Source organism: Rhea pennata, chromosome 11 (assembly GCF_028389875.1).
Source record: "Rhea pennata isolate bPtePen1 chromosome 11, bPtePen1.pri, whole genome shotgun sequence".
Taxonomy (NCBI): Eukaryota; Metazoa; Chordata; class Aves; order Rheiformes; family Rheidae; genus Rhea; species Rhea pennata.
In genome coordinates, this window is record NC_084673.1 from 3,675,607 (window position 1) to 3,698,760 (window position 23,154).

General features: G+C 49.9%; 1 protein-coding gene across 3 annotated transcripts in view; it reads left to right on the forward strand.

The window, feature by feature from the left end:
• Nucleotides 1-23,154, forward strand: part of ZMYM3 (zinc finger MYM-type containing 3) — a 30,768-nt gene that overhangs the window by 5,711 nt on the left and 1,903 nt on the right. The window contains exons 2-24 of one of the 3 annotated variants that reach the window (XM_062584388.1): nt 574-805; nt 3,245-4,141; nt 4,817-4,860; nt 5,260-5,332; nt 6,157-6,448; nt 6,855-7,032; nt 7,448-7,660; nt 8,312-8,462; nt 9,034-9,149; nt 11,125-11,211; nt 11,565-11,715; nt 12,292-12,464; nt 12,888-13,053; nt 16,879-16,937; nt 17,536-17,704; nt 18,321-18,436; nt 18,622-18,796; nt 19,365-19,511; nt 20,328-20,431; nt 20,845-21,013; nt 21,135-21,286; nt 21,710-21,824; nt 22,868-23,122. In XM_062584388.1, the coding sequence (XP_062440372.1) occupies nt 3,259-4,141; nt 4,817-4,860; nt 5,260-5,332; nt 6,157-6,448; nt 6,855-7,032; nt 7,448-7,660; nt 8,312-8,462; nt 9,034-9,149; nt 11,125-11,211; nt 11,565-11,715; nt 12,292-12,464; nt 12,888-13,053; nt 16,879-16,937; nt 17,536-17,704; nt 18,321-18,436; nt 18,622-18,796; nt 19,365-19,511; nt 20,328-20,431; nt 20,845-21,013; nt 21,135-21,286; nt 21,710-21,824; nt 22,868-23,122 (3,988 nt within the window). In that variant the 5' untranslated portion in view covers nt 574-805; nt 3,245-3,258. The remainder of the gene's footprint in view (nt 1-573; nt 806-3,244; nt 4,142-4,816; nt 4,861-5,259; nt 5,333-6,156; nt 6,449-6,854; nt 7,033-7,447; nt 7,661-8,311; nt 8,463-9,033; nt 9,150-11,124; nt 11,212-11,564; nt 11,716-12,291; nt 12,465-12,887; nt 13,054-16,878; nt 16,938-17,535; nt 17,705-18,320; nt 18,437-18,621; nt 18,797-19,364; nt 19,512-20,327; nt 20,432-20,844; nt 21,014-21,134; nt 21,287-21,709; nt 21,825-22,867; nt 23,123-23,154) is intronic. The other 2 variants (XM_062584389.1, XM_062584390.1) reach the window with 2 other exon arrangements.

Genomic DNA, 23,154 nt, shown 5'->3' on the forward strand with positions numbered 1-23,154 from the left:
AGCAGAAAGCCTGGATGATTCTGAAAGTCCTGGGTGAACGAAAGAAGTGTGGTTTTCCTCCCACAGGGCTGCCTTCTTGATTCTGGTGGTTGAAAGCCACTGCAAAGACTTCTTGTCAGGGGAACAGAGTTGCAATGACGTGTAGGGACGTTCCTTTTTTTCCCCACCCAAACTGCACGTTGGTATCTCCTGTTTAAGTCCAGCCTCAGCACTACTCTGTCAGCTTTTCCAGAACGCTATAAATACGTCAAATGTTAGCATCCATCCATTTCCGTGTCTCATTGTCATGGAGCTCTGATGCAGCAGGTTTAAAGTAAACACAAGGAAATGCTTTTTAAAACGAGATGTTGCCTTGCAGAGTTTATTGCAAATGGAATCTGTGGAGGCCCAAAATAGAAAGTGGTTTGAAAGGAGATTTGGCAAATTCACGGCAGATTTGTTTATTAGAGTCTTAATAATGATAGTCCCAATGCAAGCAAAGCCATTCTTCAGCTCTTGATTGTTATTTGGTTGGATGATGTGCTGAAGAATAATCGTCCTGTGTCAATGATGTTTCCTGTATTCTCTCTCCAGGTGTCTGTTCTTGGTGTCAATAGGAAACAGGATATTTGAATAGATGGACCTTTCATTTGACTAACTGTGGCAGTTCTTAGCTTTGCACAACCTAAGAAGATGTTTTGAACTGTTCGCTAGAACGCATGAGCTGTTCTGCTGGGGGGGATTCTGACAAAGCTGATGAAAGCAATCAGGAATTTGAACACGTGGGTTCACAGGAACACTCTGTACTTCGAACCAGAACTTGCAAGTGAGTGGTCTTACCGTGGAGTCTTAGATCTTTCTTGTCCATTATCTGTCCCAACCACACAGCAATATTTTGGAATTGATTTAATCAGCAGAATACTTGTTCTCTTTAAGACTGTTGTGTTTGTCAATGTCGTTGCCATTAGGTTTATCATAGTCATCTTGCATCGTAATGCTCTGTGGCCAAAGCTTGAAAGCAGTACTAAAGTATATGTTGTTGAAACTGGATGCTTTTGGTTTATCTGTAGAGCACGTGTGAGCAGAACGGTAAGTCCTCTTCCCTATGTTTTCGTGGACTATCGCTTGCATTGTCCTGTATCAGGGAATGCCAACATGGATTCTTTATACTCCACAGTTGTTCCCAGGATCTTTTTCTGCCAAACTAAAAACTATAAAGTGTGACTTCGTGGTTCCTTGCAGACCTGTGCAAAGTATCTGAAGGCGAATTTGAGGAGTATCTTAGTCTTCTGTTAAGTACATTTATAAATATACTTTTTCTATTCATCTGAGTCGCCTGCCCTTTCTGCTGCTTATTGTTGTAAGGTCTGCTGTCTTTTCATACAGGTATGGAAACTTGGCTGAGGTGTATCTTTGAGAAGGAGGTATTGTTTAATGTTCAGAGAAGCAGAAAAACATGTTTATCATCTTGGAGGGATTCTCACCTGCTTTCAAACCTTTACAGCTTTTTTTAGATGCCTTTATTTCATATTGTTATTCTCTCTGTTGACCACCCTAAAACACATATTAGCTATCACATTGATATGGAATAAGCTCATTCTACAAACTTTGCCCACTCTGTAATTAAAGGAAATGAATGGAATAACGGAAGTTTTCATTGATGGAAATTGCTGAGAATCGCTGAAGATCACATCTTCTGTAGTTTCCATTTGTAACTGTGGGGATTGTGCTTATCTACCACTCTGAAATAAAAGTGCAGCTATGTTTTTAGACAAAAATAAGAGGTAATGACTTTGAGCTTCAGCTGTAGATATGATTCCCTAAACTTCTGCTTAAGTGAGTTTCAGAAGTGGCTACCTTCTCTACCCAAATATTTCCTGTCTAGTTCTGAGTAAACCATTTGTACATGTGAATTTGTCATCTCTTCAGAAAGAAGGATGTAGAGAAGGTATTGATCATCCATCACCAGTGAAGTTATTTCAGGCTTGCTTCTTCATTTATATAGATGAGAGTTATGCCCAGAGTAAGCCCCAATAGATTGAAATACTGAGCCTTCTGCTTCAGAGCTCAAAATGTATCAAATTTAGCATTAGAATGACTCTTAACATGAAAGTGGGTTGATGCTATATCTTACAATTCTTGTGTCTTCCCTGTAGCGTCTAGTTAAAACCTGCTTTGGGGACCTGATGCTCCATCATTTCTTATTCTGCCTGACCATTTATGGACTCTCCCTCTTCCTTCCTCCCTTTAGATTTTCACCCCTTCTCTGCAGGGATATCATTCATGATTAGCCAATACGGATGTGAATGCTTTTTTGCCTCACCTCATGGTCTTGCCCTTTCTTGCATTTGATAATGTTGACCTCACTTGGGCATGAGGAGCTGCGCTATGATTTTGTCCCTCTGATGTTAGCAGTCAGTGTCACCTCTCTCTGTGCGAGTGCTCTGTCTGTGCAGTGCAAAGTCATATTGGTCTTTTTTCCTGACTCTGCATTGCCCACTCAGGATTATTTTGCCACGTTTTCTTCCTCTCAGGACTACTTTTAACATCACGGGCTTTCCTACCTTTCTTTGTGCCGCTGTCCAGAATTCCCTCTAGTTCTGCCTTAAGTTTTTTCAGTTGTTCTGTGTCTGAGTATTAGCCCACATGGGTTTGGGGCTACACTCTAGTTATAGTGTAACAGGGGTTATTTCTGTCCCCTGACAAAATTCTTACATCTTGTCATCATGTGTTCCTTTGGGATGGTGCCTGGTTCAAGATGCAAGCTACAGAATAAACAAGGAACTCTTTCAGCTCCTGTATGCTTAGGAGAAGAGATGCTTTTAAAAATATGAGTTAACTACATGAGAACATCTCGGAAGAACAGGATAAGCCAGATTATTTGGTCAGGTGAGATACAGGAGAAGGCAAGGAAGAGGATACTACACACCACAGAACAGTTATGTGAAGCCTTCTAAATTAGTACTTAGGTCACTTCTGATACCCAGCGTCCTTTATGATAGCAGTCTGTTGGTCGTGCTGTGGAGAGGTGTGTTTGTGATATAGAGAGCTCTCAAAGGTTTGCTGCTGTGCCCCACGCCTTCAGTTTCAGAGGTTTGTAACTTGCAGAGTAGGGGTGATTGACTTTTTGGTGTCGTAGTTATTGCTAGCAGTCTTATGGGGGCTTGTTTTACTCCAACAGTGTTCAGAAGAACAGTCAATGCCATATTCGTGCACCGTGTAACACTGATTTTCATTAACTTGCGAGTCTCTTTCTCATTTCCAGTTGTCATCTTCTAAATGGATTCCAGTGAGTTTTCGGGATCTTTGGACCCGCTGTCCTTGCCTGACAAACCACTTATTGGTGATCTCCCTGCTGACATGGAGTTTGGGGAAGATCTCCTGGGCTCCCAAACAGCTTCTACCCAGGAAGTTTCAGTTCTTCAGCCCCCTGACTGGGATCAGCCCAAGCAGATGACTGCAGATGGGGACTTGGACCTTCTAGTGAAAGCAGACAGCCTGTCTGAACTAAACAAGTCAAATGATCTCGATCTAGATAAACCTAGTGTCTTGGACATGCTGGAGAAACCTGGAGTCTTAGATGAGCTAGATAAAACTGCTGACTTGATGGAACTGGATAAATCGGGGGATCTGGATGGGCTATATAAGGCACATTCTTCCCAGGATGTGGAGGATGGGTCAGGGGACTCCTCTGCCCTCACTAGGGAAGCCCTTGTTCCAGAAACGTGGAAAGAAGGGGAAGATGCACCAAAAAGTGATTCTGGAGACCTAAAGGATGATGGTGCTGCTGCTATTCCTGCACTGTCTGATGACAACGCCCCTGAGTCGCCCCCACAGCCTGTTCCTGACTCAGAGGAACTGAGCAGTGCCCCAGCCACAGAAGAAATCACAACACAGTCCTCAAGTCTGCCAGTGTCTCCCCCACAGCTCAGTCTTAAACAAACCAAAAAGACAAGGTTGAAGGCACCAAGGAAAAGCTCACCTCTGCAGAAGGAAGGGCTGGCAGTGGAACCGGGGCTAGAGTTGAGCCCAGATAACAGTGCTGCAGCCTTGCCCCCTGAGCACATGGATGAAAACCAGACAGAGGAAGAGGATGATAGTGGGAGCAACTCTCTTAAAGAGAGCAGCATACTGAAGGCACAAGAAGCTTCACCATCAGCAGGTAGGTAGTTATCTCTGCAGAACCAGCTTCCTTTTGCTCAGTGGGCCACCCTGCTGCACATCTCTGAAGTTAGAGGCTGTTCTGAGCTCCAAGTTTTTCCATTCTCCTCCACCATGGAAATTGTCAATGCTGCTGATAGGCTAGATGTGAGGAAAGTGACTTGCTTACAGGGAATAATACTCTGGAAGCTGGTCCGTTGGAGCACACAAGCTCCTGCACTGACTTTCATAGTTTTAACGTTGTTTTTCAATGATTGTGTCAACTAGAATCATGCCCACTCAAGCTGCTCGAGTTGTTGTGGGAACTGAGTGTCACTGGGAGAAGATCTTTCCAGTAGGCAAGGACTGGCCATACTTGGGAGAGGTTCAGTCTTCACAGTCAGAACTAGTTGGAGGCACTGTTGCAGCTGCCCAGCACTCCCCCGGACCTTGGAGACCCTTAAGGTCTCTACTTTAAAGAACCTTCTCCCAGGCTTTATGTGTGGCCGTCTAACTACATTTCATGGGTTTGGAAGCTTTTGTGTGTTTGAACACCAGCAGAGTGGTGCTCACTAGCTGGGACTGAGGCTTCCTAGGCAGACAGGCCCAAAGAGTAGCTGCCTTTCAGCAGCATCTTTCCTCTTCTGCTGGAGAAGATCAAGGTACTGGAGTCAAGCTTTTTTCACTTATATTGCAGGAGAAGGCTTGTCTGGGAAGGGAAGCGAACAGCCAACTGAGAAGGTGAGGAGAATGCAGTTGAGTACGTACACTACAGGAGTATTGAGGTTGTCTGTCTGTCGCCAAACGTGGTGACAAACCCTGCCTGTCTCTTTGCCCCTTTGGGCAGGAGTGTGCATGTTTCCTGTGACAGTGGTCCCTGTGCACTGCCACTGTGCCATACCTGTGGCTTCGGTATGTCTCTCCCTGCCACCCCAGGCTAGAACTTCATTCTCATAAGCCTGCTTCCCTCCTCCGCCAGTCTAGCTAACTCTTGTCGGGTATCCATGGAGTTATATCTGTTTTCAGCCTAGCTATTGTGAAAGCAAAGCCCAGAAGTTGGAACTCCACCATGATCTGGGATTTTTATCTATGGTTATCCCAGCAAATGGTTAGCTTAAGTATTTTCTGAATGTCTTCTAGGAGCAGAAAAGAAGTGAACGAGCCAGAAGATCAGAAACTGCCAGGCCTGAAACTGTGAACTCCTCTGAGAGCAGTGAGTAATGAGTGCTGGCTAAAGGGTGGTCCGTTTTTTCAGCTAGAAAGCAGGGCCCGGGTCCAGTGTGAGCAGGCGATTTATGATGAGAGTAGGATAGACATAGGAATTCTTGAGTTTTCATGCAGAATTTTCTGTTATGCAGGGCAGATCCCTTCAACCTTGTGGATCTTCGTATCAGGGCATTTGTCTTACTTTCTCAGGGGACTTAGGATGAAGAGAGAGTTGGTAGTATTTTTACAGTGGTTTGTAGATACGAAGCACCAAGTAATAAGATGAGAATCTGGGGACGTTCCCTCTCTTCCATTTCCTCAGCCAGGAACTTTCTTCCTTTGTCCCTATGCCAGCAGGCTGTCTGAAGAAGGGTTGTATTTTGGGGACTTTCCTGCCGAAGTACATGAAGTCTTTGTCCTGTGAGATGTTGAGTGTCACACTGCCTTTCCCTAGTACTTGTCTGTTGCTCCTTCATTGTCTGCCTGTGCTGGAGAAGTGGCTGGGGAACTAGCTTGTTCCCTTTAAGGCCTGTTGGTTCTTGGAGGGATTTTTGCTATTAATGTTCACACTTCAGGCTTCTGCTCAACCTCCACTTCCTAGAGAAAAATTGTACCTAAGTCCAGTTTGCTTAAAGACTTCCTGGCTCACCTCCAATTCCAACAGAATATCTTTTAAGGGTCCCTTTATTACCCTACCCAGGAAGATACAAAACATGTAGTAGGTATCCAGAAAGGTGACCCCAGAAAGCCCTGCCATGTCTCTTGTGACTGAGGTTTTATCTCAGTCCCTAATGGGGAATTTCGGTGCATCTTCTCTCTGTTCCTTTGCAGTTCCGGTCTCCGATGAAGACTCGGATGCAATGGTGGATGATCCTAATGATGAGGATTTTGTTCCTTTTCGTACTCGACGCTCAACCCGTATGTCCTTACGTACTCAGGTGGCTCAGCGAGCCGCCCGCTCCACTGTTACCAAGATGACTTGTGCCAACTGTCGGACCCCGCTGCAGAAAGGCCAGACTGCCTATCAGCGTAAAGGACTCCCTCAGCTTTTCTGCTCCAGCTCCTGTCTCACCACCTTCTCAAAGAAACCACCTGGCAAAAAAATATGCACCTTCTGTAAAAAGTGTGTGATCGTTCCCCTTTCCTCAATGTTCCTGACCCTCGTGCTTCACCTGTCCTAGAGCTGTACCTGGCAGTCGCCATTCCTGTGACACTCATGCTTCTTTTGTCTGCCACATCACTCCAGTCCTACTTCCCTGTGTCTTTCTCCATACACTGCAGATCCCATCCTCCTTACTCCCGCTTCACATTACTGCCCTTCCCTGCCTATCTCTAAGCCTAATGCACCTTATCCCTGCCTCCTCTCAGAGCAACCTCGTGCATGTTACTCCTTCGGACACTGCTCCTCTGGGTCTGACAGAAGCTGCTATAAGATGGCTTCTGCCACCCTCTTGCACTGCAGCCTTGCATCACATCTCATGGCAGGACTGATGTGTCCTTGCACTAATACATCCCTTCCTGATCCCTAGGGAGATCTGGAACACCAAGGACTCCGTGGTTGCCCAGATTGGTTCAGGTGGCTCTTTTCATGAATTCTGCACTTCTGTCTGCCTCTCTCTCTACGAGGCCCAGCAGCAGAGACCAGCACCTCAGTCTGCAGATGCCTCAGACACCAGCCGCTGCAGTGTCTGCCACAAACCCGGCGAGGTAAACAAAGTCTTTGTCTTTTCCTTGTCCAGGCTGAGGTACTGGGCTCTGCCTGTGACCAATGCAGGGCATTTTCCGGGTACTCTCATGACCTGAGGCCTCAGCCCCTGAAGTGGTTTGGGCTCTCTGCCAGGTTCTTTCTTGTCCACTGTGGTCCAACCCTCATTCCCAGAAATAAGGCTTCAGCTTGCCCCCACCCTGCAGCCAGTTGCCTCCTGCCGCTCTCTTCTCTTAACTGCTTTGCCAACTTTTGGCGAGGGAGGCCGGGCTGAGTACATAGCAGCTTCCAGGATGGCTCTTGCCCAAATTTGTTAGTGCAACAGCCCATCTTCCCAAAGGCCGTGGAAGTGGCACATGTGCATAGGAGGGAGGCCTGTGATGCTTTGAGGGAGTGACAGCAATGATGTTTCTGCAGATCCAGCATGAGGTCAGCAATGGGAATGTAGTGCATCGCATCTGCAGTGATGCCTGCTTCACCAAGTTCCGGGCCACCAAGGGGCTGAAAACCAACTGCTGTGACAACTGTGGACTCTATATCTACAACAAGGGCTTGCCCCTGGAGTACCTCTTCCATGAAGGCCAGCAAAAACGCTTCTGCAACTCCACCTGTCTCAACAGTTACAAGAAGGTGTGTGGAGTTAACTGCCTGGCAGGGAGGTCTCCATGGGCACACATCTCCTTTGCTCAGTTTCGTACAGAACACTGTACAGTAGCAGACAGCCTGAAGCCTCTTGGCTTTTTATTGCTGACAAAAGATTTTAAGGGATTTCTGTGGGAAACTTTGAAGCTTAGGCAAGTATACTCATTCTGCTGAGGCTGTGACCACAGGGCCCATATTTCACCCAAGCACAGGTCAGACACTTGATAAGCTGGACTGTCCAGTGACATTAGTACATGGACTTAGCATGCATTGGCTTCTTTTGGATGTCTACCCAGAGCTTGGCTGTATCTGTTTCTCTGTGGCCTGAGTAGACTTCACTGAGCTGTCCTGATGGAATTGCCAGGCTTTGCATTCCTGCCAGGGGTCCCCAAGAGGACGTGCATACCCTTGACAATGTGAAGCTGAGGTGCCAGTGAGCAAAGGCAGCTTTTCTCTACCACCAGATACCTGAACCTGTGGTCTGTGAGCTTAGCTCTCACATCAGGTGTCCATGTGCTCCCAGCAGGAGAGCTGACCTGCGCTGGATGGAGTAATGGGGTCGGGGATGGGGAAGGCAGAGGACAGGACCTTGCCAAGTGTAATGGGCTCTCTGACGGTTCTGTTCTGCTCTGCTTGCAGAAAAATACTCGGGTCTACCCATGCATGTGGTGCAAGACGCTGTGCAAGAACTTTGACATGCTGCCCAACGTGGATCGCAGTGGCAAGATGGGCCTGTTCTGCTCCATTTGCTGCACTACCTCCCACAAAGTGAAGCAGTCAGGCTTGGTTGGTAAGAGCACCCACGTAGGGGGATTCAGGCAGCTCTCTGCTCTAACTCCTTCTTTTGTACTTTTGATTGTGATTGAGACTATAAGGAAGGCATGTTGCTCACATGGGAAGGTGTCTGGGGAGGAGTCCAGGGAGATAAGTGGAAAGATATTTGGAGAGGGAGGCACCCTTGCAGCGCATAACTATTCTAATGCTGAGGGGTGGTGTCTGTTGAGAATGCAGGAAGCAATTTTAGTGCTGTACTGTGCTGGCATTGCCCTTTCCACTGCATGGATTACTAGGGTGTTTAGGAGTGGGAACGGTCTCTGTTGACTGGTGCAAGTATTGCAGACTGTTTTGTCCAAATTTCTGTAGAGTCAGGATCACTTCTTTGAGCCACTCTGCTCTCCATCCACGTTTAACATTTCTGTCCTAGCAGAACTTGATGCTCTTAGTTTCCTGGAGTTTTTGTCCCTTCCTTTGTGGTTGTAGCTTGACAGAGTGAGGATGAGTGAGTAGCCTACATGCCATCCTCAGAATCCAGTCCCACGTCCTGTGCTGCTGCCCTCACCAATTCCTGTCTGTTTCATCAGGTCCCCCTAGACCCTGCAGCTTCTGCAGAAAGAGTTTATCTGAACCCTGCTATTACAACAAGACAGACCGGGTTGTCTACCAGTTCTGCAGCCCCAGCTGCTGGACCAAATTCCAGGTACTGAAACATCCTTCATGCTGGGCTGGGCCCTAGAGCCTCCTGCCTCTTTTCACACTTGGCAGAGGCTGCAGCTTCCTCAGGCTCCTCAGGGAGGGTCCGTAGGAAAATCTCTGTTGGAGCACTGGAGTTCCAGTGCTTGTAGTTGCCTGTTATTCGATTTTAGCCTTACTTCTCCTCTCCTCAGCTGGATTAAGTCTGGCTATAGTTCTCTCCTGTCTGTCAGCTTACACCCAGTGGGAGTGCTGTACAGAGCTGTGCTGCATGAGCGATTGTGGGATACAGCGGCCTTACACAGGCACAAGCCTTGCAAAGCACAGTGTGAAAAGGAGCAGAGCTGCCCTCTGAGCCAGGGATCACCAAGGAACAAAATTCTCCTAGAACATGTCTAGAAATTTAAAATCAGCGGGCCTGGATACATCACATCTAATAGTCCTTAAAGGCCTGGCTGAGAGTTTTTATCTTCCGGTGTAAAGTTTTAGCATATATGAAGTCTTCATGATAATCAAAGGTAATTTAAAGAACAAAGCAACATGCTGGCAGATCCAGGGAACTTAGGCCAGGACATATGTTGGGCAACTGAGAAAACCTGCAGAATCTAGAGATAGAGATTTAGTTAATGGCAGTTGTAGTGTTTTGTTTTTTTTTTTTTTTTTTTTTTTGTTATTTGTTTTGGGAGGTTGTTTTTTGTTTTCTTTTCTAAATCCTTGATGTAATCCTTTGCTGAGATCACAAATCGTGTTGGTAAGGGTAGCTGAAGAGTTGTAGTCCTTCTTAAGACACTTGAATTATTGCCACCTAAAATCAGCATTGTAAAGTATGAGAAAAGCCATGCACAACCTGGATTAGGAACCATCTTACTGACAAATCTCGGGGCACACTTGTGGAAGAGAGACCCTCGGAGGAAGCATTTCAGGATGTTTTTTTGGGGATCAGTTTTAAGTCCAAAGAGTTCAACAGCTTCATCAGTGATCTGGAAATAAAGTCAGCACAAGTGTGCTAAAAATTTTGCAGCTGAAACAAAAACTAGTGGAGTGTTAACTCATGCTCAGATCAGGACAGTCATAAAAAGCAGTTGCTTTGCTCGACAAGATTGGCTCCTCATAACGTGTACTTAAATACAGGTCAGTGCAAGATCCTACATCAGTCATACTCAAGTAATGTGGGATGCAAGGCCTATAAAGTCGGGATTTTGAAGAGGCTCCAGGATTAAAGCAGATAAGCCATTTGGCATGAGCTCCCCATCTTAAAACTACAGAAGGATTAGTTAAATTATTGGAAGTACTAACAGGAGAACAGAGAATTAAATTTTGAGGGCCAGGGAGCAAAAGGGCTACTGAGAATACTGCACAGGTAGGAAGGATATTCATCTGATGTCCACATTATTTTTAATGTTGAAGAAAAACTGGAAATATGCTGGGAAAAAAAAGCCACAAAAATTAGTTTGGGGCTTGAAAAATGCAGTACACTTGCAGAGCACCTTATCAGAGGTTATCAGAAAGAAAACCAAGAAGATGACTCTATTAATAAATACATCACTGGGGACAAGACGCCAAGTGTAAACTAGCAGAGAAAGGTGAGATGAGAACAACTGCTTGAATTCTGAAGTTATGTTACTCTGAAATTAGAAACCAGGCACATGTGCTTCAAGAGCTTTTAGAAAAGGTCTAAGGAAAGATAGCAGAATCCCCATCTCCTGGTGTTTTCAAATCCAGAGAGCTGGCAATCTGAAAGCTTACTTAACTGACAAGGCCTGAACCCAGCACCGTGGAAGCGAAGTGGAATTACCCGAGCCTCTGTTATCTGGGAGCCTGGCGCACAATCTGATGGACTGACTCTGAGCCACTGACTGCGGGAGCAAGGGCAGGGTGAGGGCTGTGAGCGGTGGAAGAGGCAGGATGAGCAGCGGCAGTGCAGAGTAGGTGCTCCCTGAGCTCCGGACGCTCCCTCCATGCACTGTCTTTGTGTTCTGCAGCGCACCAGCCCGGAAGGTGGGATTCACTTGAACTGCCATTACTGCCACAACCTTTTCAGCGGGAAGCCGGAGATCCTAGACTGGCAGGTGAGGCCTTTCCCTCAGGGGCATGTTGAGGCTGATGGCAACCCTGGGGAGGACTGCAGAGCTTCTTACTTTCCCGGTTCAAGAGTTAAAGCTCCTTCAGCACCAGCTCTTTCAACTGCTTAGCTATAGAGACATGGCTGGAAATCATGCACTCAGTTTGCTGTCACGTTCAGTGGGAGGTCAGGAAGGCAGAGCTAGGGCAGGAGGAAACCTCCTTTTATGCTAAGCTGCATGCCAGCAGAGCTGAGGACTTGGAGACTGTCTCCTCAGCCCCACAGTCTTGCTCCTGCTGCTCCAGGAAGCGTTGGGACCTCCTGTCAGCCTGGCTGACCTGGCAATGGTCTCTTTGGCAGGACAAAGTGTATCAGTTCTGCTGCAAGGATTGCTGTGAGGACTTCAAGCGGCTGCGTGGGGTAGTGTCTCAATGTGAGCACTGCAAGCAGGAGAAGCTGCTGCATGAGAAGATCCGTTTCTCTGGGGTGGAGAAGAACTTCTGCAGCGAAGGTACTTGGGGAAGGCATGGGAGAGGCAGAGCCCCCCTGCCAGCCCATGCTGGGGGAGGAGAAGAGAGCATGGAGTGGAACAGAGGGGAGACTGGCCAGGCCCTGGGGCAAGAGCCTCACCATGCAGTGAAGGGAGGATTGTCGTGGGGATGGCTTGCTGTCCAGCCAGGCCCTAGGGCAAGATCTTTACCGTTCATTGTGTCCTTGGGGAGGGCTTTCTCACAGCTTTTCTCTCTCTGGGGGCTGGGGAGACAGCAGGTGGCAGCTCCGCTCCTCCTGTCATCATGCACTTCTACGCTCTTGCGTCTGGGCTGGCCTGACCTGGCCTTGCCCTGCCTGCTGGGTTCCTGCACACAGGAGGTTGGAGTCAGACTCTTCCTAGAAGCATGGAGGTGAGAGATGGCAAGTCCCCATGAGGTCCCATCTTATCCCAGCCCCAGGGGCCAGTGCTGGATTGTTCCCTACAGTGTGTTGCGTGTGCTCTGTTGTCTCCGCAGACCTGGATTCTGGTCATGTTTGGGTCAGGGAGGCCCCCAGTTCATCCTGGGAAGGTTTCACTCCTATTGTTTCTCCGCAGGGTGTGTGCTTCTTTACAAACAGGATTTCACCAAGAACCTGGGCCTGTGCTGCATCACCTGCACCTACTGTTCTCAGACCTGCCAGCGGGCGGTCACCGAGCAGCTGGAGGGCAGCACCTGGGACTTCTGTAGTGAAGACTGCAAAAGCAAATACTTGCTCTGGTACTTCAAGGTCAGTATTGGCACTGGCAGCTTGTGCTAAGTGCTGTGGTGGGCACGGCACCCAGATAAGTGGGCATTGCACTGACGAAGTTCGCACTGCTGGAGTCTGGCTGGCACTGCTGCGGAGAACCTGGCACTGCTGGAGTCCTGCCTGGCAATGACGGGACACTGCTACGGGGAAGCTCACGTAGCTGGAGTCCCCAGCTGATCCTGCCAGAGCACTGCACTGAGGAAGCTCACAGTGCTGGATCCGCGGCTAGTGCTGCTGTGAGAAGTTCGCACCGCTGGAGTCCCCGGCTGGCACTGGCAGGGCACTGCTGTGGGGAAGCTCACAGCACCTTGCCATGTGCACCTTTCACTGGAGAGTTGTGTTGCACTCGGAGGGGGTGTGGTTAGTTACTCGTTGTTTCTCTCCTGCTGATGCGGGCTTTAGGCAGCTCGGTGCCATGCCTGCAAGCGTCAGGGGAAGCTGCTGGAAACCATCCACTGGCGAGGGCAAATCAAACACTTCTGCAACCAGCAGTGTCTGCTGCGATTTTACAATCAACAGAACCAGCCCAACCTGGACACGCAGAAGGGGCCCGAGAGCCTGCTGAACAGTGAGTAGGAGGGAGGGAGGGGACCTGCATAGCTCAGTCCAAGAGACACAGGGAAGACCGAACAGCAAGGGGTGGAAGCTTCCTGCCTGGGATTGGATGAGACGCTAGGGAACAATCCTGCACTGGCCCCTGGTGGGGAAAGGACGGAGTGGGACCTAATGGGGCTTCTCCATCTCTAACGTCTATGGTTCTATGACACACAGGGCCCAGACGGGAGGAGCCGGTGCCAGCGTGCTGCCTGTAGCTCACACTCTTAGCGAGGATACTCAGGGATTTAATGGGCGACTCCATCCTCATGTTGCCAGCGGAGAGCTCGATTTACAGGGTTAGGGGACAGCGTGGTTTGGCATGATAATCCACCTGCAGCCCCACACCACCTCCGAGCTGTGACCTTCTCAGATCTCATAAGCTAATCAGGATTGGGCCAGGTCAGTGCTTGGATGGGAAACATTCAAGGAAAACGCAGGGTGCTGCAGGAAGTGGTGCTGGTGATGCTGTAGGTGGGCTCTCCTCAATCAGAGCTGAATCTATAACGATCTTGAGGGAGCACGGAGCTGCTGGAGGCACTCTGTTTTGTGATGGTAGATTGAAGTCCTACCACTTCTCCAGAGATCCCTGGCAGCTTTGGGGAGTTGCCAACCCCGTGTCCCGGATAACCCGATTCTGCATCTGGAGTTCCAGCTGGAGAGGAGATTTTTACTGCCTGTTGCCCCATTTCATATCGTTAACTTGAGCAATTGTTTGTGGAAGATGCAAAGTGCTTTGAGGTCCCTCAGGAGGAAAGGTGCTCATAGTGACAGTGACAAGACATCGCTTGACCCTCGGACACTTGCTTAGTCTCGTTCTGCTTCGTCTTTCATAAGCCAGGATCTTCTAGACAACCTAATCTGGTTAATAAGATGCCCACAGCTTATGGTGTGATTTGCTTTGGTGACTCAAGCTGTGATAGGTACCGGTATTGCAGGCTCAGGGCTTTGCTGCCCCCCGGAATTCCACGATGTCTAAAACCCTGTCTAGGATGGACCAAGGAGGGGAAACCAAGACAAGGACCTTCCATGAGAGACCCTGTTCCGTCTCCAGACCTTCAGGTTGCTTTCCCCTGACAGCAGAGGGCTAACTGCAAGACGAAGAAAGCACAGGATGTCAGGACTGCTTAAAGAGTGAGGCAAAGCTGCTCTGCCACAAGTAGCAGGTTCCCCCAACCAGAGAAACCCTGGCCTGCTATCCAAGAGTCGTGCTGTGTAAATGTTGTGTGAGGCAACAACCAGACATGTTCGAGTTGTAGCACACTGGAGTGACCTAGATGAAGATAAATTGTTGGTTTCTGCTGGCTCTGGGTTCCCAGAGAGAGAGTACTTGACAGGGAACAGTGTCTTGTTGCCCCAGTGGAGGAAGAGGTGTTAAGCTTCTCTGTTCCTGTAGCTAGCCCAGTGATTGCACAGTCCTAGCCATGCTGTTGGATTTGTCCTCTTTGCTTTCAAGGCATGTCAGATCTGGGGTACCTGTAACGCTGCTTTTGGGACACAGGCACAGCAGGCATGCCATTACCTGCTGAAGGATGCATCTATTTCACACCCTTTGGCCATTACCTCTTGGAGCCATGAACCACAGGACTCTAAGTAACCCCTCCACCACCATAAACCACGAGAATTCCTTGACCACCCCCTTCCACCACATTTCTGGAGACAACCGAGAGCTTTTCTGTTTAGCATGTGGGGCATTGCCTATCACTCTGCCAGTGAGGCCTTTGCCTGAGCCCTGTGAGCCAGAAGACTTCAAGGGCAGCCAAGGAGATGACCAGTCACAGTGGTGAGTGCTTGGCTGAGCACAAATTTCAGGTTGCTCCAGCAGCCATGGAGTTCTGTTAAAAGGAGCATTGTGGACATTACTGATGGTGCTGAGCCCTCTTTGTGTCCTGTCCCTTGCCTGTTGTGGGATGGCTGTGGATATCTTTGTCCCAGGACCCATGACATACTGGTCAGCTTGCAGTGAAAGGGTACTGGGAGCCAGAGCCTGCTGTCTGCTTACACGGAGAAGTTTTAAAAGAGTCAGCTCAGTATGCTGTGCAGGGGATTTTGGGGAGCAGCTCATCAGCATGTAGCATGGAATAGCTGCTGCCCAGTCCAATCAGGGTCTCCTGTAAATCTAGTAAGCAGGCTTGCTAGCTCACCAGGAACTACCTGGCTTTCAGCCCTATCTTGGGCAGAGCTGCGACTGCTTTCTTCTTTTGCTGCCAGTGGTTGCCTAAGATTGTTCATTCCTGTGACCCGGTAGTTGCTGCCAGCCTGGTGATCCTGAGACTGCTTGCTGGTGATAAAAGTGGCAGTTTCTTTAGTGGGAACAATGTCTGTGTCACAAGGTGATTAAGGAGCTTCTATTGCAGAACTGTGCCAAAGACTTCCAAGAGGAACTGGCTCTGCCCAGGGCCATCCAACTGGAGAGGAGAGAGGGCCAGAAGTCAGTAGTTAGTACAGATGATGCCTCAACAACTCCTAGCTGGTTTTGGCATGAGAGCCAAGAACAAACTGCTGCTTGGATGGAGGCCTGGATACATCGCGCGTGGAGTTCTGTTGAGGAAGATCATCTTGCCCACAGTCCTAAACCCATGGCTTGTGGGACACTGAACTTTACTTTTGTTTCCACTGCAGCAGAGACTCTGCTTGTACCCTCGCAGCCTGTCTTTTCCTATTCAAGTCACTGATGGTTTTGTCTAGGTATGATGCCTATCCATTTTGAACTGGTCGTGGGGACATCTTGGACCCACTGACGGAGTTGCAGGTGCTGTAGCTGAGTGTCCAGCTGCAGGTCAGGGAGCTTTCTTGGACTGGCATTTATCTGTCCCCCTTTGCTCCCCCCACCACAGCGGTCATCAAGCGAATCATGCTGTGCCTTTGTTTGCTCAAGGACTGTCTGCATTTCCTCAGGACAGGAAATTGCGTAGTGAAAATGCCTTTATGTTGGTCTTTTGGGAATCTGGGTCTTACCGGTGAAGAACCTATTGCAAGGAGATGTGGAGGGACCTGCCGCTTCCTTTGGGTGCTAAGGCCTGCTGCTTTCTTTGCAGGTGTCTCCTTCATGCATGGCCCATAGTTAGTGCTGTAGAAGGCAATTCTTTCTACTAGCCACAGAGGTAACCAGGGCTCACAGGACCCTTCGATAGAGGTGCTCTTTTAGCACAGCAGCATGTCTGTGAGATGGGTGCAGGTTCTCTGCAGACCAAGCAAGCTGGAATCATCATCTGAGCCCAGATGATACCATTATCAGGGACAGTAGGGTCTCTACGACATGCGTCGTAACCTGCTGGTGATCTGCCCTTTCCTTAGGGCGAATGATCTGACTTGCCAGTGCTGTATCAAAGCTGTCTCTTTGCTTTCTGGGGTATCTCATAGCACTGCTACTAGCTCTGTCACCTTCTTCCTAGGGATCTCGAAGCACTTTGCCAAGATATTGTCGCTGGGAGATGGAGGCACAGGGAGGGGCCAAGGCTCGGTACAGCAAGCCAGTAGGCAGAGCTGGGAATAGAGCCCTGGATTCCCCCCTCTATGAGGGGCTGGGATTTCTCCTGACCTGCTGTGATGGGGATGGGGTGGATAGTAGGGGAGCACAAAATGAAATGGGATTGACCTGATTTTTGAGTTCTAGTATCTTCTGAGCTGCTAGGACTAGAGATTTTGGAATGACTAACTGTTCCTGGAGAGACACAGGACCAGTTTCTGGAGAGCTTGTCCCTGCCTCTGGCCTGTGGCTGCTGCCACCTCCAGTCCCAGCAGTGGGACCTATTAGCCCAGGAGCTCTCTAACTAAAAGTCATTGCTTTCTCTTACAGGTCAGACTTCTGAGCCAAAACCACCTGCCTCTTCCCCACAGAAGACAGAGACTAATATGGTAAGGCCTTTTTGAGGTAGGAGTTCTCAGGATAGCACAAAGGGGCATCCCCAAAAGCGGATGTGTTTGCTCTTCCTCAGGGAGATATCATTCTCTTATAGCCTGTGTATTTTAAGATGGCAGTGACCTGAGCAGTGGGAACTGAGAGGGGCTGCTATGTAGGGCAGCATAAGCATATCACCTGCCAAGGGGGAGAATAACCACTCCCCAGGAATCAGACGTGAGCACCAGAGCAGTCTGCCACCGTGGCACTGGCTCGTCCTTGCACAGTGCTCCCCTGTGCCTGGGCACGGTGTCGCTGTCCCTCTCCCCTCTGTCGCATGGGGTGGGCGCGACTGGTGCCACGCTCCCTGCTGGCTGTTGCAAAGCTGGATGCCAGGATCAGCTTGTCAGTCCTTTGGCAAGATCTGACTGTGGGAGCATTTGGGCCTGAGAGCACTGAGCGAGTCTCAGACCTGAGCCTGTGTGTGGGGGACCACCAAGCTCCAGGAAGCACTTTGGCCTAAGGTCTGGGAGTGTCTCTAGTTGTACCCACAGCTGGGAAGAGGTGGTGCTGCCTCACCCGGACATCAACATACTGCTTTCTGCATTTCCTCAGTTGTCAGCAAAGACCTCCTCAGCCCAGATGTCTCCAGCTGCGCCGCCTCCCCCACCCCCTCCGGTTCCAGCCACCCCTCGGAAGAACAAAGCTGCTATGTGTAAACCACTGATGCAGAACCGGGGCGTTTCCTGCAAAATAGAAATGAAGTCCAAAGGATGTCAGACAGGTAGGGAGATAAGACTTGTTTCTGCTGGACTATAGATGTGTTTCTGTTGGAGAGGCAGGCAGCATGTGCGTGCTTCAGACTGGGTGCGAGTCCAGCTTGAAGTGCAGTACAGCACCCTGGGTATTTGGCACCATGCTGAGGAGTGGCTGGGCAGTGCAGTGCACGCGCTGCAGGGTTGGATGCAGGGAGCCCATGCCCATCAGCAGCAAAGGGAGAACTGCAGAGAGCACTGCAGCATTATCTTGCTTCCAGGCAACCTTTCTGCTCTTCCTGCATGCGGGACAGTCGCTCCTCTTTCTCTGGAGATCGTCAGCTTGCCTGAGGGGCCGTCTGCCGAGCAAGTTCCGCTGTGTAGCTGCTCTTGGGCATGTGTGTAGCCTGTAGCATATGCAAGAGAACTAGGCCTCTCAAAGAGGCAGGTCTTGCACCTCTGGGTAAAGGCAATGCTTTTCTTTTGCCGGGGTGTGTTTGGCTTGCTGCTGCAGCTCTGCCTGTAAGCTATGGTAGCTGGAGAGGCAGTGGCACTGGACAGCTGTATGGGCATGGCAGTGCACAGCTGGACTGGATGGAGGAGCTGTTGGGAGCAAGCTCACTGACATACTTTTGCTCTTGTCAGAGGCTGACTGGAAGCCCCAGGTGATTGTGTTGCCAATCCCCGTCCCGATCTTCGTGCCTGTGCCTATGCATATGTACTGCCAGAAAGTACCTGTGCCTTTCTCCATGCCTGTCCCGGTAAGCGACACACTCCTCCTGCTCCTGTTCTCTGTTACTGTCTTGACCCTGCCATGCTGCAGCCTCTCTTTGCTTCTCTGTCCATCCTTTTCCTCTGCCTCTGCTTTTACAGCAATCAGCTGTGCCAAAACCTCTTTTGGGCACAGCATATGTCTAATTTCTGCCTGGTGTGCTGCTGTCAACAGGTGCCTGTGCCAATGTTCTTGCCCACCACACTGGAGAGCACAGATAAGATAGTGGAGACCATTGAGGAGCTGAAGGTGAAGATCCCCTCCAACCCGCTGGAGGCTGACATCTTGGCCATGGCTGAGATGATTGCAGAGGCTGAGGAACTGGACAAGGCCTCCTCAGACCTGTGTGGTATGTTCCGCCATGGTTTGGTCTGGCCCAACAGTGGGGATTACGTGGGGTTTGCCCACTCCTAGAGCCAGACTGTCTGCCCTTATTGCTGCTCCTGTAAAAGCCTTTGAAAGGCAGCAGTGAACAGTGAGTGCTGGCCTGCTGTTGAGGAGGCACCAGGGGACAAGTACCACAGCAGGGAGTGGTGTCTGTCACTGTCCCTTTCAAAGGTGCCAGTGCTATGGCACACATGCAGCACCATTAGTTTGTTCATATGGCCGTTGAGGCTCTTACTTAAAATGGAGCTGCCTCACAAGAAGACTGGGAATCTTGACCTCACACATCTTTTTAGTTGGGGCTTGCCTTCCCCAAGCCCTAGTAGACTGTAGCTGGGGAGAGGACAAAGGTCCAATGTCACACTGTCCAAGGAAAGCTGGACAATGCAGCCATCATGAGACTGCTGTGTGAGGTTGCTCTGAGCACAGGAATGTGCCCCAGGGAGCCTGACTTTGTTTTTCAACTGTCACAGGGAAAACAGCCAGGAGAAATTTTTTAAAGGTGGGTTTCTTGATGTGCTTTTTTATTGCAGACCTAGTGAGTAACCAGAGTGCAGAGGGACTCCTGGAGGACTGTGATCTATTTGGGCCAGCACGGGATGATGTGTTGGCTATGGCTGTCAAGATGGCAAATGTCCTCGATGAGCCTGGCCAGGACCTGGAGGCTGACTTCCCTAAGAGTAAGAGCTTGGTGAACTATACATGCAGGGTTGCCTGTGCTGCAGTGGGGTCTTCCTGCTGCCCTCCACCCACCTTTGCCAGCAGCATTAAGAGCTGCACATTATGAACTCCGTCCCCATGTCCTCTGACTGACCAAGTCTGAGGACGGGAACTGAGAATCTGGCAAGTGATCGCTCACAGCAGTGGGTAGGAGATCACGGCTTTTGAACAAGTCTGTTTGCCTAGACTAACTGATCTGTTGTGGATACACTTCTGCAGAGAAAAGGGAATGGGCAGCTGACTTCAGTGTCATAAACAGCAAGGTAGAGGTGCTGACAGGCTTATGGGTGATTCCCAGGGATCCAGCAAAGCCTGAGAGAGACCTGGACAGAGCAGGACATCTGGGAGATGGTAGCGTTGCTGTGCATGCCCTTCACAGGGCAGAAAGTGGAACTGAATGGCAGGAGCAATCAGGAACACAGCATTGCTGAGGCAGGCTGCTAGCAGTAAAGGACAGAGGAGTGGGATGCTTGTGCCAGGCTCTCTCTGGTGCTGGCAAATTGTCAGAAGGGGGAATCTGGGACTCTAGTTAGTTTGAGAAAGCTTAGCAGCTATAGATATATTGGGGGGGGCATGACTAAAAGTTCATGTCAAGCACAGGTGGAGGTTGTGAAGTGCTGGGTTGCTCGTTCTTTCCTCATCCTACTGTAAGAAGCAGGTGGGAAGGGTCCAAGATAGAGCTGTAACCTGAATTAAGACTCCTGCCCACCTTTTTTCTCTACCTGGGACAGAATGAGATGTCTCAACTGAGCCCTTTTTGTTGTGTTTCTTGTCAGACCCACTAGACATCAACCCCAGTGTGGATTTCCTCTTTGACTGTGGGCTGGTGGGGCCAGAAGATGTGTCCACAGAGCAAGACCTGCCTCGTGCTGTCCGAAAGGTAAGGTCTTAGTGGGTGCTACTTGCTCAGAGCTGTGTGGGTTTGGAGTTGGAGATGGTATCTGGGAAATAATCCAAGGTGAAGCATGCTGGAGGCTTCAACGTGCTGGGGAGGTTGTGCCCTCTTCCTTCTGGGCACACCTGGACCATGGGCTGCTTCTTGAAAGGAAATGATACTAACCTGTTACTTTGGAGGGGACCTGAATGCCAACAGGCCATGTGAGAGCTGGACTCTTCACCTGTGGTCCTCATAACTAATAGGTCTTACTGACTCAGCTGTCAGCAGAAGGCTCTCTGGGGGCATGGACACTGATGTGCTGAGAGGGAGCTGGCTGTCAGCAGGTTCAAGGGGTGGCCAGGACTCTTGCATCTGTCCCAGGTATGTGCCCAGCCTCACAGTACACTTCTCTGCAGGGGCAGAAGCGCCTGGTGCTCACTGAAAGCTGTTCCCGGGACTCAATGAGCAGCCAGCCCAGCTGCACGGCGCTGAACTACTCGTACGGTGTAAACGCCTGGAAGTCCTGGGTGCAAGCTAAGTACGCAGGGGGAGAGACCAGCAAGGGAGAGGAGCTGCGCTTTGGTCGTAAGTGCCCTGTCTGTATGCAGTGGAGTTGCAGAAACCTCCCCACAGCTGGGCCTCAGGGTGCTGAGGTGCTCCTGGCCTTGCAGGCTGTTGACTGAGGCTACCTTGCTTGCTTCCACAGCCAAGCCCATGAGGATCAAGGAAGACATTCTGGCCTGTACAGCTGCTGAACTCAACTATGGCTTGGCCCAGTTTGTCAAGGAAATAACACGACCCAATGGGGAGCGCTATGAGCCAGACAGCATCTATTACCTCTGCCTCGGCATCCAGCAGGTGAGAGAGGGCTTGTTGCCCTCAAGTCCTCTGCAGCCAAACCTGGGGTTAGATATGGGGAGCAGAGGGGAGCTAATATCCTTTATTTTGCCTTTTGGGCACCCAGAGAGGTTCATTAGCCTCTAATTTTCAATGCCTCACCCCAACGTAGGAACCCACCTGGTTCAATCTTGGTTCCCAACCTTAGCTGTTAAGGTGGTGGCTATTTCCTGGCCTTGACCTTTCATGCACATCCTTGAGGAAGGCTGAGAGATCTCCATGAAGTCAGTCCCTTCCTCCAAGTCTGTTTTGTTGGGCGTTGAGTCTGCCTCTGCAGTGCTGACTGTGCAGGAAGGGCTCTGTGTGCACTCTTGGCTTTCTGGGGAGGGTTTGTGCTCAAGGTACTGCCATGTTTCTCTTAACTGTGTGTTCTGTCCTTTCTAGTACCTGCTCGAGAACAATCGTATGGTGAATATATTTACAGACCTTTACTACCTGACCTTCGTGCAGGAGCTGAACAAGTCCCTGAGTGGCTGGCAACCCACGATCTTACCAAACAGTATGTGTCTCCAGATTACTTTGAGTCACCAAACACACACAGTTTCTACTCCTAGTCTTGGCTCCTCCATTCTGACTGTGCTTCTCCAGCCTCTGCTCTCCTCCTTGGCATGGAGACCACTATCCTGCTGTGCTTTGGGGACATAATGAGCTTTTTCTTACCCACACCAAGAGCAAAGCTGATCTGGTTTACACCTCAGCAGCTTCTCTTGCCCAGAGTCAAGGTGGCTGGGAACGGAGCATGGCTGCTTTGTGTCTTGGTACAGCTTGAATCTTTACGACATTTCACAGCAGTGCCTCAGCCATTTGGCCACGAGGCCTCATGGCGCATGCCTGCTTGCATTCCCAGCACATAGGTGAGCGCTGCACACTGTGCAGGCAGTGTTGGCCAGGGCTACAGTGCTGTTACCTGTCTCACTTGTGAGCAAATTACCTTAGAGCTCTGCAGAGGCTGTTTGGGATGCCATGATCTGGGCTCCCTCTCCCAAGGTGTCTTGTCCATGGTTAATCCAGCCTCTCTCTTCTGCATGTTGGCTGTTCCAAGCAGATGCCTTTGGCATCAAACCTGTATGTCTAGGCAGGAGCTGGCTATGTCCGTCCTACCTGCTGTTTTTCCTTTATCTCCCACTGAATGTGGCGGAGCACTGACCTCGAGTTCGCTCTGTGACTGTCTGTACAGATAAGCTGTTAGCGCTGATCTGGATTCTGATGGGTAAAACCTTCTGAAAGATGGTTCGTGGCTAGGTAGAGCCGACATCCAGCTCTGTGATGGCTCTGGAGAAGTAGCATCCTAGAGATGTTGTTCTTGGCTCCACAACACTGTCCTGTACACACAAAATAAGTGCTGTGAAGTACAACTCACTTGCACTGCTGAGCTGAGCTTGTCGGCTTGGGGTGAAGGGAGAACTCCAGGCCCACATTCCCCAGATGTAAGGAGCTGGATCCCAGGCAGGCACATCATTCTTCTAATTCCCTCCTGAAAGAAGCTAGAACCTGCACAGGGCCACCATGGGTGTGACCTGATTGTTCCTCCGTGTGTTGCAGACACAGTTTTCTCACGTGTTGAGGAGGAGCACCTCTGGGAGTGCAAGCAGCTGGGCGTTTACTCACCCTTTGTACTCCTCAACACCCTTATGTTCTTCAACACCAAGTTCTTCGGGCTGCAGACAGCAGAGGAGCACATGCAGCTGTCTTTCACTAATGTGGTGCGCCAGTCCCGCAAGTGCAACACAGCCCGTGGCATGGCGAAGGTGGTGAGCATCCGCTACTACGCTCCTGCCAAGCAGAAGAAAGGCCGAGGTAGGGTCGGCCTAGCACCTGTTTTTCTCTCC